The following is a 13,140-nucleotide window of genomic DNA, read 5'->3' as shown; positions in this document are numbered from 1 at the left end:
TCATGCGAGAAGAACACAATTAACAAAACGCACACAACTATTAGCGTCCAGGGGCTTTCTTTCTTTCATTACCCGGCTTGAAAAGCTAGAGGAATATAAATTAGACACTCATCAAGCAAAACGCGCACAGTGTGAAGGAAAGGGGTGGATAAATGGATGGACACAAGAGCCATATTATCATCACACTGCACGGAATTATTAACTTGTCATCAGGAGAGAGGAGTGATCGCTGGATATAATGGGCAACACGTCACCTAAACCTCTGATAGGTAAGAAAGAGAGCCATTAGATTATTATGGTATCATTTATGACAGCTTAACGGCGGGTTTTATTGGTCTGTTTGAGAGCGTGCGTTAATCCCAAAGCATTTGGATCAAGACTGTCATATTTCATCGATGAAATACATCTATGACAGTCTTGTGCCATATGGCTTAAACCCAAGGCTGGGCTTTTTATTTGGCACGCGTGGATTAAAAATAACTAATTTTTACGACTTGTGGTGGCTTTGTCAATGTTGTGTGTTGTCGTGAGTGTGTGGACATGCTGGGCATGATCGCTCCTCAGTCCCCTGACAACTGTGTTCTTCTGCTGCAGCCGTGCACGCACGCTGACGCGCCGAGCTGCACGGTGCGCTTCGTGCGTAATTCTCTCCCCAAATAAGTATGATTTATTTCAGAACATATTATTGGCCTATACTGGACTGGTTCTCAAACGTTTTCACCTCATTCATTCATTGCCCACATTGATAGACCTATATTTGTTTGGCCGCGGACATCCGCCTGAAAACTATTTTGACAAGATCTTAAGATATTCAAAGATACACCTTTCACATTTTCTTTTAAGATTGTTGGCGTTTCGACGTTGTGAGCTTGAGTAACCTATAGGGTAAACTTTTTTGTTAAACTGGTTTTGATGCTGCAGTATGTTAGCTAATTTTGCTGGGGACCCCTGGAACCCCGTCAAGGACCCCCGGGGGTCCCCGGACCCCACTTTTAGAACCACACTGATTTAGAAGTGCTTCTCTTTGAAACCTCCCCATGTTCAGAGGAATGACGTCAGTTTAGGATTTGCTAATACAAAAAAAAGGTGCTGGACAGTTGTGTTATTTTTGACTGATTGATTGATTGCCTATTAGTCTAAACATGTAAACAGCATGAAAGTACAGCATTGGGCTAAAAGGATGAGACGAAACACAAAAAAAGTCCTGAGGACTTGTTTTCATTGTGGCTACTGCTGTTGTTTTGAGTTATTAGTGATGTGCACTTGTGCAGCCAAATCAGTGGAATTGTATGCTTTTTCTTTCATGTCATTTCATTGCATTGCGTACAATGTTCAATCTACAATGTAAACCAATTAGACCTACTGACAATTAAGAAAGATAATGGGATTATATTGAATGTTTTCCTGGCATATCATCCATTACCCATTTAGTAATGCTACATTAATCTGGGCCTAGCAGATGACGTACAGTCTGTATTTTTACATCCAACAAGATGATTCAGTTATGCTGGATCTAATAAGGCTACTTTGAAACATTTGTTTTTCCTCACAAGCCCATAAATCGCTATTAGAGCGACCCTAATGATATCACGTCATTGTGACGGCTTTATTACATTAATGCACTGTACATCAGTGGTTGTCAAAAGTAACCTTTTCATGTCAAGGACATACTCATTTAAAAGTAAAGAAAAAGGCCTCATGCACACTCGTATAGCCACGATGCAGGATTTATTTAAATGGAAACCAACGTTTCCACCTGGAAAGGTCTCCTTCAATACATGGATTCATGTATTTGGCCACAAAGAGTTTGCCAATTTAGCTGGGGACCGCCTGGATCCCCCTCATGAACCCTTCAGGGGTCCCCAGACCCCACTTTGAGAACCACTGCATTAATGTATACTGTATACAGGGCTTGACATTAACATTTTGAGGCACTTGTCCTTTGGACAAGTACACTTGTCCGGGCACAAAAGTCACTTGTCCAGATAAAAATGCGACATTTGACAGTCATTTCTTTCTTAAATGCATGCATAGGAGTCAGACATTGAAATAGAATGAATAACAAAATGACTGCTAACGACCCCCCTTGCTCTCTCCACTCCATAGCATCGCCAGTCCACAGTCTGCATACAGCACAAAAAGCTGCTAGGAGCGTCATAGAAACAGTGAAACCAAGAGCCACTTGTCCAACAGACAACTAGGCTACATTTTTTAATGTGCTTGTCCGGAAGGATTTATTACTTGTCCTGGACAACAGGACAAGCCTTAATGTCAAGCCCTGGTATATATCGTCACTGTCGGGCAGAAACCTCATATTTCCAAGTTTCAAGTTTGTACGTTTTTTCACCAAGCAAAGTCCTGCTTCATCACACAAGGCTGTCGCACAAAAGTAGTGAAAACAGCAGATCTACAAGCACACAACGCCTCGCACCGCGAGGCGTTGTGTGCTTGTAGATCGGCTGTTTTCACTAGTTTCAATCATTTTAAAAATGATAAATGCTAAATGAACGGTTTTGGACATACAAGGTTTCCACCCGACAACGACGATATATAAATATAACTCTTTAATTATGACTGACTGGCCGGCAGCTTAGTTTTGGACTGCATGGGTAACTTAAGGATGCTTGTCTGCTGGAGTGGACACTGAGGAGGGACAGAGGGTTTGGCACTGCTAGTTTTGTGTACACTCCATCAACTGTGGAACAATCGCCTATCAAGTCTATTAGCCCTGTACTAGAGAGCTGTATAATGTAGTGCAGGGTGGCTGTGGCACTGATTCATTTATCTACTACACTGTGTGTGTGTGTGTGTGTGTGTGTGTGTGTGTGTGTGTGTGTGTGTGTGTGTGTGTGTGTGTGTGTGTGTGTGTGTGGTGCCCACAAATGCCTCAAAGGAGTAGTTCACCCCCAAAATGGCTTTTTTTCCTATTGAGTTCAATAAATGTTTTGGGTTTTTGTCGCATTCCTTAAGCCCGTATCAGAGTCGTGTCCGCGCCTGCCGTGTAGTCCTTTTGAGCGTTAACGTTATAGTTTTATGACTCAAAAAGACTACAAGGCACTACACCGCGGTGGAAGGCTATCCACCGCGGACCCGACTCTGATACGGGCTTAAGACGAAAACATTGATTGTACTGTAGTAAACTTACCCTGACAGTTTCCTCATCCAGGGCCATGCATTTGGGTCCCCATCCGGAATCAATGGGGGTAAATTGACTATAATCACATTTTTGTCTTAGGAATGCCACAAATACAAAACAATATTATTGAATTCCAGTCTCTATGGCATGAGTAATCAATTGGAAAAAAGTCATTTTGGGGATGAACTAATTTCATGTTTTGGTTGCGGTCGGATGTTGCGCTCTGAAGATAGCAGATCTACAAGCTCACTCGTGAGCTTGTAGATTTGCTAGTTAGTTAGTTAGCGTGTAACCAAGTGTAAAATCAGCCATCAAGGCCTGCCAAAATACATTTTTGTTGACAAAAGAAAACATTTAGTCAACTAAAATCGTGTGATATTTAGTTGACTAAAACTAGACTAAAACTACAACTTTTCAGACGGCTAAAACTACATTTTTTATTCAAAAGACTGACTAGGACTGAACTAATTCAAAACTAAATCAACATTTGCTGTACAAATTAACATTGCCTCTCACCTTTTCTCAACTATTCTCAGAAGGCAGACTCAGAAGCATGTTGGTTTTCCTTTTCTTTTCTCTTTGTGGGCCGCTCCAGCATTTCTTTGTTCAATGGTCCCCAAATTCAAATGAAGGAGAATCAGTCTTAACCACATAAGTCCCATATACCAGAGGTTTTCAAAGTGGGTGACGGGGCACCCTGGGGTGCCGTGATGCCAGTCCAGGGGTGCCGCGAGATAATTTGATATTTGGAATTCATCAGTGTCACTACATCAATATCACTTCACTATGTTAGTAAAACACACCTGATTTGCACTGTATAAGTTCTTTTTCTATCTACGACAACACTCTTCACCAAAAAATATCTGATCTACAAGCTCGTTGTGACGCGTTGTGAGATCGGCTATTTTTGGTGAACCTTCCCCCAGAATAGGCATGCTGGGGTTCAAGTGGTTAAAAGTATAACGTTATTTTCAGTCAGTTCTGATGGAAACGGATATTTCTCCAATAGGATGTAAGATTCTAAAAATTAACACTGTAATTCAGGGGTGCCGTGCATGAAAAAGTTATTTACAGGGGTGCCCTGAGTCAAAAAAGTTTGAAAACCCCTGCCATATACTACTGTACATACTGTTGTATGATGAATATCCCATCTATACAAGCTCACAGCATGTTGAATAATCGTGACATGACATGTTGCGAGCTTGTAGATCAGGATTCCAGGTTGAAAGTAGGTTGAAAGTAGTGCTGTAAATCCAAAGAGGTCATTTGGAATGTCAGTTTACTCAGTCCGCCCCCCCCTCCCTCCCCCACTGTTATCATCAGCTGCTTTAAACCATGTTGAGGTTCTTTAATGATGTCCCCGCAGTGCATTCTTCTGAACAACTGGGCTGTGTGTGTGTGTGTGTGTGTGTGTGTGTGTGTGTGTGTGTGTGTGTGTGTGTGTGTGTGTGTGTGTGTGTGTGTGTGTGTGTGTGTGTGTGTGCGTGCGCGTGCGCGCACGCGCGACCATGTGATTCGGGTGCTTTTCGGGTGCTTTTTAAAAGCCCTTCAATGAGCTTGAACACGCGATCTATTTGATTGATTGATGATTGATTGATTGATTGAAGTTTGTTATTGACAAAAACACGTAACAGAAAAAGCCTAGTTCCATTGTACTCGTTTGAGCGTAAATGTGTTCGTAAACTGAGTGACATATAAAAAAATATTATCAATAATAAATACATTGCATAGCAATATATATACATGCATAGCAAAAAAACTAACAACAAACGGATATACAGTTAAATGGAACCTTGTTAAGGTCCACTCTGTAATGTCTGGACGTGACAATGGAGAAGGAGGAGGATGTCATCCTGTTTGAAGAGTTGTCCACAGCTGACGCTGGCTGTTCGCTGTGCCTTTGCGGGGGTGACCTATTGTGCTATGTCTTTCATCTAAGAATGGCAACCGAGTTTCTATATCTGGCCCTCTCTCTCTCTGTGTGTGTCTGTGTCTGCAGTGCTTAAAGCTCCCCAGTATTGTCTCTCTCCGTCACTAAGTTGGTTGAGTCTCTCAGACGTATATATAGACCCACAGGTGGTGGACAAAATACTCCACCCCAGTACTCCACCACTGGAGTACTTGCTCTTAACCCATTTAGAACGGGTACACATTACAGTGTATCATTATTTTATGCTTTAACTATTGAAAAATAGCAGATATACAAGCTCACAGCGCGGCACCGAGTGCCGCGCTGCAAGCTTGTAGACCTGCTATTTTTGAAAAATCGTGAAAATGTGAATTTTGACCCGATTCTATAAATCCTCCTAAGATTTTTTGAAAAACCTATGTTTCTATGTCAGCAATCTGGCTATAGCCATCGTCAAAGAAAAGGTCCTTTTCACTTAACTGGAGCTCAGTTAGTCTGTTCTTGAGAGACTACTATGTTAGTGGCTCTCAAACTTTTTCATGTGAAGGACCCCCAAACTGATATTTATTTGGCCACGGACCCCCATCTCAAAATATTTAGTTCCAGGGACCACCCAGAAGCAAAATTTGAGTTACAAACGTTCGCTTTGAAAATACATAAAAGATTTGTACACATTTTCACGACTTTTTCAAAAATAGCAGATCTACAAGCTCCCAGCGCGGCACCGGCAGTGAGCTTATATATCTCCTATTTTTCACTGGTTAAAGCATTCAATAATTCTAGGCCTAAAAGAATAGAAAGAATTGTATTTTGTATTTATGTATTTATTGTTGGAAGTGGTAATGGTGTAAATGTCTAAATGTATTACTGTCCGGTACCTTGTTATGTCAGAGCTGCAACAACTTCTGTACTGAAACTAAATACGACCATCCTGGTTGTGTGGCAATAAAAGTATCTTGTATCTTGTGTTCAGTACATAAAGTACATACATACTTTAAAATAAATACCACATAGTTTATTTTGTGTCAGCGAGTGCTGTGTGCGTCGCATCGTCCAACAAACACATCTCACTCCCAGCTTCGGGGCCACTCAGAGAGAACTCTACTGCTATGTAATTTAACATAACGGAACTAACAGAACACAGACTCCTCTCCTCTGCTCATTCACTGGTGAATACAGCTGCGCGTTGGTTGACTTTTATTAACGCAATGATCCCAGCTCGTGCCCGAAGGGCCCCGGATCCCGACCGGCGAGGACTCTAGTTGTGAGCTTGTAGATCTACTATTTTAATTATGTTTGAAATACTAGAAATGTAGTGTCAAAGTAGAGTCAAAGTAAACTCAAGTAAAGTACAGATATTACTAAAAACATTTACAGTACTCAGTAAAGTAAATTGTACTTTGTTACTGTCCACCACTGCTGATAACCTTTATACATAATATAATGCGTAATAATAATAATAATCTATCCAGCTGTGCTAGAGCCGACTGATATATCAGTTTCGCCAATAATATCAGTGAATATTTGACTTTTTTGATGACTTTGGTATAAGAAATTGTGCAGCCATTGTGTGCCAGTTTTTTTCAAACTGGCCTGTCTGTTTTGGGCGTGTCATTATAGCAGAAAACCTTCAAAACCAACGTGTCTCGTTGCGAATTGAGAGCTTGCAGATTGCTGATTTTGGAAAATGTTTCAATAGGGCTTAAGCAATTAAATAAATTGTGTAGATTTGCGCACATGTGGCCACACTGTAAGATACGTGTTCTCAAATAGAAATCTAAGTTCAGTTTTTCAATTTCCTATTGCACTTTTAAACAAAATATGGGTATTAAAAAACAACAACGGTAATCCGACTTGGAATTGACATTGGACCTTAAAATGTGTCATGTCATGACATGGCATGGGTGGGCTCTAATGGGTGGGCCTCTAATGGGTGGGCCTGGGCCTCTAGTCTCTGTCAGCGAGGTGATGGAGCCTCTCGGGCATACAGACATACAGGCTCACAGGCTTAAAGGTTGGCTGACATCTTTTATACATAATAATAATGTGTCCGTCCAGATGCTGCTGACTGTTGGCAGGCAACGAGCACAGGCTGATCCACCGTCTGTGAAGGAAGGACGAGCCCGTCCACTGTTGCCACATCTTGCAAGAGAAACACGAAGCCAACGGTGTTCATTTCGTAGGCTAAAACTATGACCACCTTTTTTCACAGACGAAATAAAAACGAAATAAAGACTTTTCAGGTGAAAAAAATATGTCTAAAACTAAATTAAATCGAATTCAAAAGACTATGACCAAACTAAATACAAATTTGCTGTCAAAATTAACAGCGAAACATCTGTGAAAACGAGCCCCAAAGAAGCGACCAGGTTTTACTACATGACCCCTAAATACATTAAATTAATTACGGTATGTGAAAATAGCCGATCTTAATTTTGTAATGGAATAGCTTTTAAATATTTCAACAACACAAATCTTGTATGGTTGTTCCTGGCACAAAGTACTTTCAGATGGGAGTCCACAGCATGGGGGTCCATGGGGCAGCATGGGGGTCCTTGGGGCAGCATGGGGGTCCTTGACATGGAAATGTTTGAGAATCACTGTTTAGACATTAGGAAGCGAGCCCAAATAAGCAACTACACTTGAGAAACAAGCCCTCCCAAAAAAATAACACAACCCGCAACTTCCGATATTTACGAGCGACTTTACTGGAAAAACAAGTCCAAAGTGGTGGAAAAGTAACTAAGTACATTTACATTACATTACGTTGCTGCCTATTCTTTGTGTTTTTTCTAGTAAATGAACGTATACTTGATCATACTACGTCAAACGTAACCGTTTTGGACATAATATCCCCTCAAATGCCCTGGAAAATGAGGTTTAACCACTTTATCCCTATTTGTTAGGCTGTTCGAAATAGACGATCTACAAGCTCACTGTGCTTGCGAGCATGCATGAAGATTTCACTTTTGTATTTCACTTATATATACTAAGTATATTTTGATTCCAATTGCCATACATTTGTACTTTTACTCTAAGTTGACCTTTGACTGTAGGCCTTTTACTAGATTTATCTATTTGTCTGTGCGTGCGTGGGTTTGTGTGCGTGTGACTCTAGACAGATCTGTCCGTTTGAGATGTTACAGATGTTTGCTGCATGCTCGCTGCTTCAAGGCTGATTCATATACCGGTACTTGGTTGTGCGTCGGGAGTCGCCCACCGAGAATAGACAAGCTACAAGCTGGGAACGCTCGGCGTCGCAGCACGACTCACGGCGCCTTGTTGTGAGCTCGTGTAGACCTGTGGTTCCCAAACTTTTTAGCTCAAGACCCAAAAGAGTAGAAGTGTAGTTCGGCTATTTTCACTACTTCTTAAACATTTTGTTCTCTAATTTATGGAATTTCTTAGGTTTTTTTCTTTTATCTGTTCATGAAATTACTTAGAAAAATCGTTGCATTTTATTTGTATTCATGACAATCTTTAAACGTTTTCTGAAAATATTTAGAAATAATATCAATTAAAAGCAAAATGTAGGAAACAAATAAATGAAGGGACCCATAAGAATGTGTCCACGACCCATAGAAATGTGTCCTGCGACCCACAGCCGGGTCCCGACCCGGTGTTTGGGAACCGGCGGTGTAGACGGCTGCTGGCACGCAACCACGTATAGCTGAGGCTTCACAGTTTAGAGTGCAATCAGAGATAATGTCTAATTAGTGAAATGTGCTGTGCTACATTTCACTGCAGAGTGATCGTCTTTTTTCCCCAAAACACGACCAAGTAGCTCTCAGGGCCCTGGGGCAGGAACCTCGTATTTACATGTTTCAACTTGTTTGGTTTTTTTTTAAAGATTTTTTTGGGGGGGCTTTTATGCTTTTATTGATAGGACAGTAGACTAGGGGTGGGCGATATGGAAAAATACAATATCACAATATTTTCCCAAGCTGTATCACGATACACGATTTTATCACGGTTCTTTTTCACGTTGGTTTTTATGGTTATTTTTCAAGTTACTTGACAAAAACTAGACTCTCTGGGTTCCTTTTGGGAGGTCTAAATTGAACTTTACAAGTATGCAACTCTGACAGTATACAAATGAAACCAAATGGACCCTTACGGGTGACACACAGCAAAGGTCTATGAGGTCAGCAAAGAGCCTATGGGGTTAGGCCTTTTTATAGTTGTTCTCCCCTAAATTAATGCCCTAATTCAGTGTCTCTCCCAACTTTTTCATGTCAAGGACTTCAGCAGTATACGGTCGGTAGTTACATCTTTTTACACTCCCAGAGTTAAAGACCTGTAAGGGTCCATTTGGGTCCTGTAAGCGTCCTGTTAGGGTGTCGCATTCCTAAGACAAAACATTTATTATAGTAAATTTACCCCATTTATTCCGGATGGGGACCCAAATGCATTTGGGTTTGCATTTCAAAGATTTGCACACATGTTAAAGATTTTTCAAAAATAGCAGATCTTCAAGCTCGCAGCACGGCACAAAGTGATGTGCTGTGAGCTTGTGTATCTTTTATTGCTAAAATCTAACATGGCAGGTTTTCTACAAGCCCACAATGCGCTTGTGAGAGCTTTTGCCTAAAATAATAACTACAATGGATCAATTGGAACACAACTTCTTTTTATTCCTTTTTCTTTTTCTTTTACATTTCCTGAGTAGCGGCTTTGGCCTTCATTGGACATACGAGGATTCCAGCCCAACAGCTAGGATATTGTCACTGTCGGGCAGAAACCTCGTATCTCCAAGTTTCAAATGTGTAAATTTTTTCGCAAAGTAAAGCCCTGCTTCATCAGACAAAGCCGTCGCACAAAAGTAGTGAAGACAGCAGATCTACAAGCACACAACGCCTCGCGGTGCGAGGCGGTGTGTGCTTGTAGATCGGCTGTTTTCACTAGTTTAAATCATTTTTAAAATGATAAATGCAAAACGAAGAGTTTTGGACATACAAGGTTTCCACCCGACAACGACAATATATATTGTATACTAAACAGAAATACAATCACTCCAGAGGGGCCTAGCGAGCTACCAGACCCTGCACCCTAACCCCAAAGAGCTGGGTGGGATCTGGGATGTATACCGAGCCAGCAGCCAAGTCTCACCAGAACTTTTGTTATTGGATTTGCTAATGAACACAAGGACAAGAAAACATTATCCCCCATAGTCTTTGGATACTGGATCTTAAACCACCCTTGAACAATAAAGCTTTGATCTCGAAGCCAAATTAGTCTTAACTTTTGTGTAAACTCCTTTCGAGCTGTTAGCCCGCGGGCCATTGGTTCTGCTCACTGCAATCATTTATTGCATTAAAACCGGGAAAGAATCTGTGTTATTTTAGATAGAGCAGATACACAAGCTCACAGCGTGTCACTTTGTGGCACGATCTGCTATTGTAGATCTGGTATTTTTGAAAAGAACTGTGCAAATCTTTGAAAATGTTGAATTTTAACTAAAATCTTTGCTTCTGGGTGGTCCCTGGAATAAAATATTTTGGGATGGGGGTCCACGGACAAATAAATATAATTTTCAGTGGTCCTTGACATGAAAAGGTTTGAGAACCACTCACATATAGAAACATAGGATCTTCAGAAAACTGTTTTTAGAATCAGCCTCAGGCCTGAATGGGTTAACAGCAGTCACTCCACTATGATAGATACTGTATATATTGTAATGAAAAGCTCAGTATCAACTGATCAAAAAACATGTGTTTCATTATGTGTAACACGTGTGTAAATATAGACTTATAACATGGAGATTAACTGTCACATCGGATAATTAAGGATCTTTTGTTGCACAAGAACGAATTTAACCCACAGTTTTAAAATCAAAATTGGTAATTGGTGCATTTATATTGCACCATATATTGCATCCAAAGCACTTTATATAGATTGTGCATTACATTCACCCATCCACTCACACATCCATACACCGATGGCGGAGGAAACCATGCAAGGCGCCAACCTGCTCATCGGAAGCAGTGCTCAAGGAGTCAAGGACACTTCGACACTAACTCTGGGGGAGCCCGGGATCAAACTGGGAACCTCGCGGTTCCCATCCGGCCGCTATAGCCCTGAGCCATTATGATGTGACAATAAAGATGATCCTAAGAGAAAACCTAAATGTGGTGATATCATCATATCATAAGTAGGGCTGGGTGATATGACTTCAAGTCATTATCACGATTATTTCTAACGTTCGTTTGTCCACTTGGAACCCCTTCAAGCAACCCAGAGAGGATCAATCCATTTACTGTAGACCTCACTTTGAGAACCACTATGCACAGTATGAGTACATTTGTGTTTATCAAAAATTGTAGATCTGTCACTTGTAGATCTGCTGTCACTACTAGTACAGGTCCCGGGCAAACGTCTAATTTCTCTTTTGGGTCACGGGCTAAAAAGATTGGGAACCACTGGTCTACACAAGCTCACAACAACACGGCGTGCTGCGACGCAGAGCGTTCCCAGCTTGTAGGTCGTCTATTCTCTGTGCACAACTCCCGACGCACAACCAAGTACACAACCAAGTACAAGTTCTGTACAAGAATCAGCCTTGAAGCAGCGAGCATGCAGCAAACATCTGTAACATCTCAAACAGACAGATCTGTCTGGAGTCACGCGCACACAAACCCACGCACCAACATTTTATATATATAAAAAATATATGAGGAAGCCTAAAAATTGCATTCATATGTTCCAATTTTCAACGCCAAAACACAATGCCAAAAAACATGAATTGCAATTATTTGTGTGACAACCAATCGTTAACGGCCTAGAATTATTGAATGCTTTAACCGGTGAAAAATAGCAGATATACAACCTCGCAGCGCGGCACTCGGAGCTTGTAGGTCTGCTATTTTTGAAAGAGTCGTGAAAATGTGTGCACATCTTTGAATACATGTATTTTCAAAGCAAACGTTTGTAACTCAAATTTTGCTTCTGGGGGGTCCCTGGAACTAAATATTTTGAGACCAAATACATGGCCAAATACATATCATTTTGGGGGTCCTTCACATGAAAAGGTTTGAGAACCACTGACATAGTAGTCTCTCAAGAACAGACTAACTGAGCTCCAGTTAAGTGAAAAGGACCTTTTCTTTGACGATGGCTGGCCAGATTGCTGACATAGAAACACAGGTTTTTCAAAAAATCTTAAAAGGATTCAAAAGACACTTATCCACAAGTTTCCGCGGGAGTTTACAGGAGACTATCAGGACCACACTTCCGGGTTTAACAGCAGACATACAAGCTCACGTCGCGTCGCAGATGCAACCCGTTGTGAGCTTGTAAATCGGCGGCGGAACCTCGCTGCAGACGTTTGCGCAATGCACTATGGGGCGTAGGAAACTCGTGGATAGAATTCGGTCAAAATTCAAATTTTCACGATTTTTCAAAAATAGCAGATCTACAAGCTCGCAGCGCGGCACTCGGTGCCGCGCTGTGAACTTGTATATCTGCTATTTTTCCAATAGTTAAAGCATAAAATAATGATACACAATAATGTGTACCTGTTATGTTGTAATGGTGACAGCCCTGGATGGCATGGCCTCAGAGCTGTTCACCTCGGTGGCGTTGCCCGCCTGGTGAGAGGAATTCACTGCCCTGGTCGACTGATGAATGTCTCCGTGCTGCTGGCTCCATGCTGCACTGTGAAAACAGCAAGGCCAGCAGGAGCAACATCCTTGGCAGAGCTAAGTGCCACGCCACACCCTGATGATTGATTGTTACACAAATAAATGCCATTACAAACGATTTAATGATGTTTTTGGCATTGGACGTGGGATTCTGTTTGGCTTTTGCGCTTCATATACAAAAGGTGCACACTGCACAGGGCAGATATAACAAAGACATTACCGACATATTTAATAACTTTATACTTAAAAATAAAAGTGGAAATACGGAAGCCGATCAAGCATCATGAGGCCGTATGAGGTTTTAGATCTGCTATTTCGGCTATTCTTTGAAAATGTTTGAACATATTTCAACATGGAATTGGAAACGATTATGATGATGATGCCCTTTTATCCGTCTGTAAAAAGTGCCCTCTCCAGACCATGAATGCAGTTTTTACTATGGTGAAAGAAATGCG

General features: G+C 41.3%; 1 protein-coding gene across 1 annotated transcript in view; it reads left to right on the top strand.

Annotated features, from left to right (window-relative positions):
* Window positions 1-238: 238 nt before the first annotated feature.
* neurl1b (neuralized E3 ubiquitin protein ligase 1B) overlaps window positions 239-13,140 on the top strand; it is a gene marked incomplete at both ends in the record, with an annotated part of 39,654 nt that continues 26,752 nt past the window's right edge. The window contains one exon of the mRNA XM_080745970.1: window positions 239-269. Coding sequence (XP_080602096.1) covers window positions 239-269 — 31 coding nt within the window. The remainder of the gene's footprint in view (window positions 270-13,140) is intronic.

This window comes from Nannobrachium achirus (assembly GCF_963921795.1).
Source record: "Nannobrachium achirus genome assembly, chromosome: 17".
NCBI lineage: Eukaryota > Metazoa > Chordata > Actinopteri > Myctophiformes > Myctophidae > Nannobrachium > Nannobrachium achirus.
Note: the sequence above shows the minus strand (reverse complement) of the source record. Positions and strands in the feature narration are given on the sequence as shown.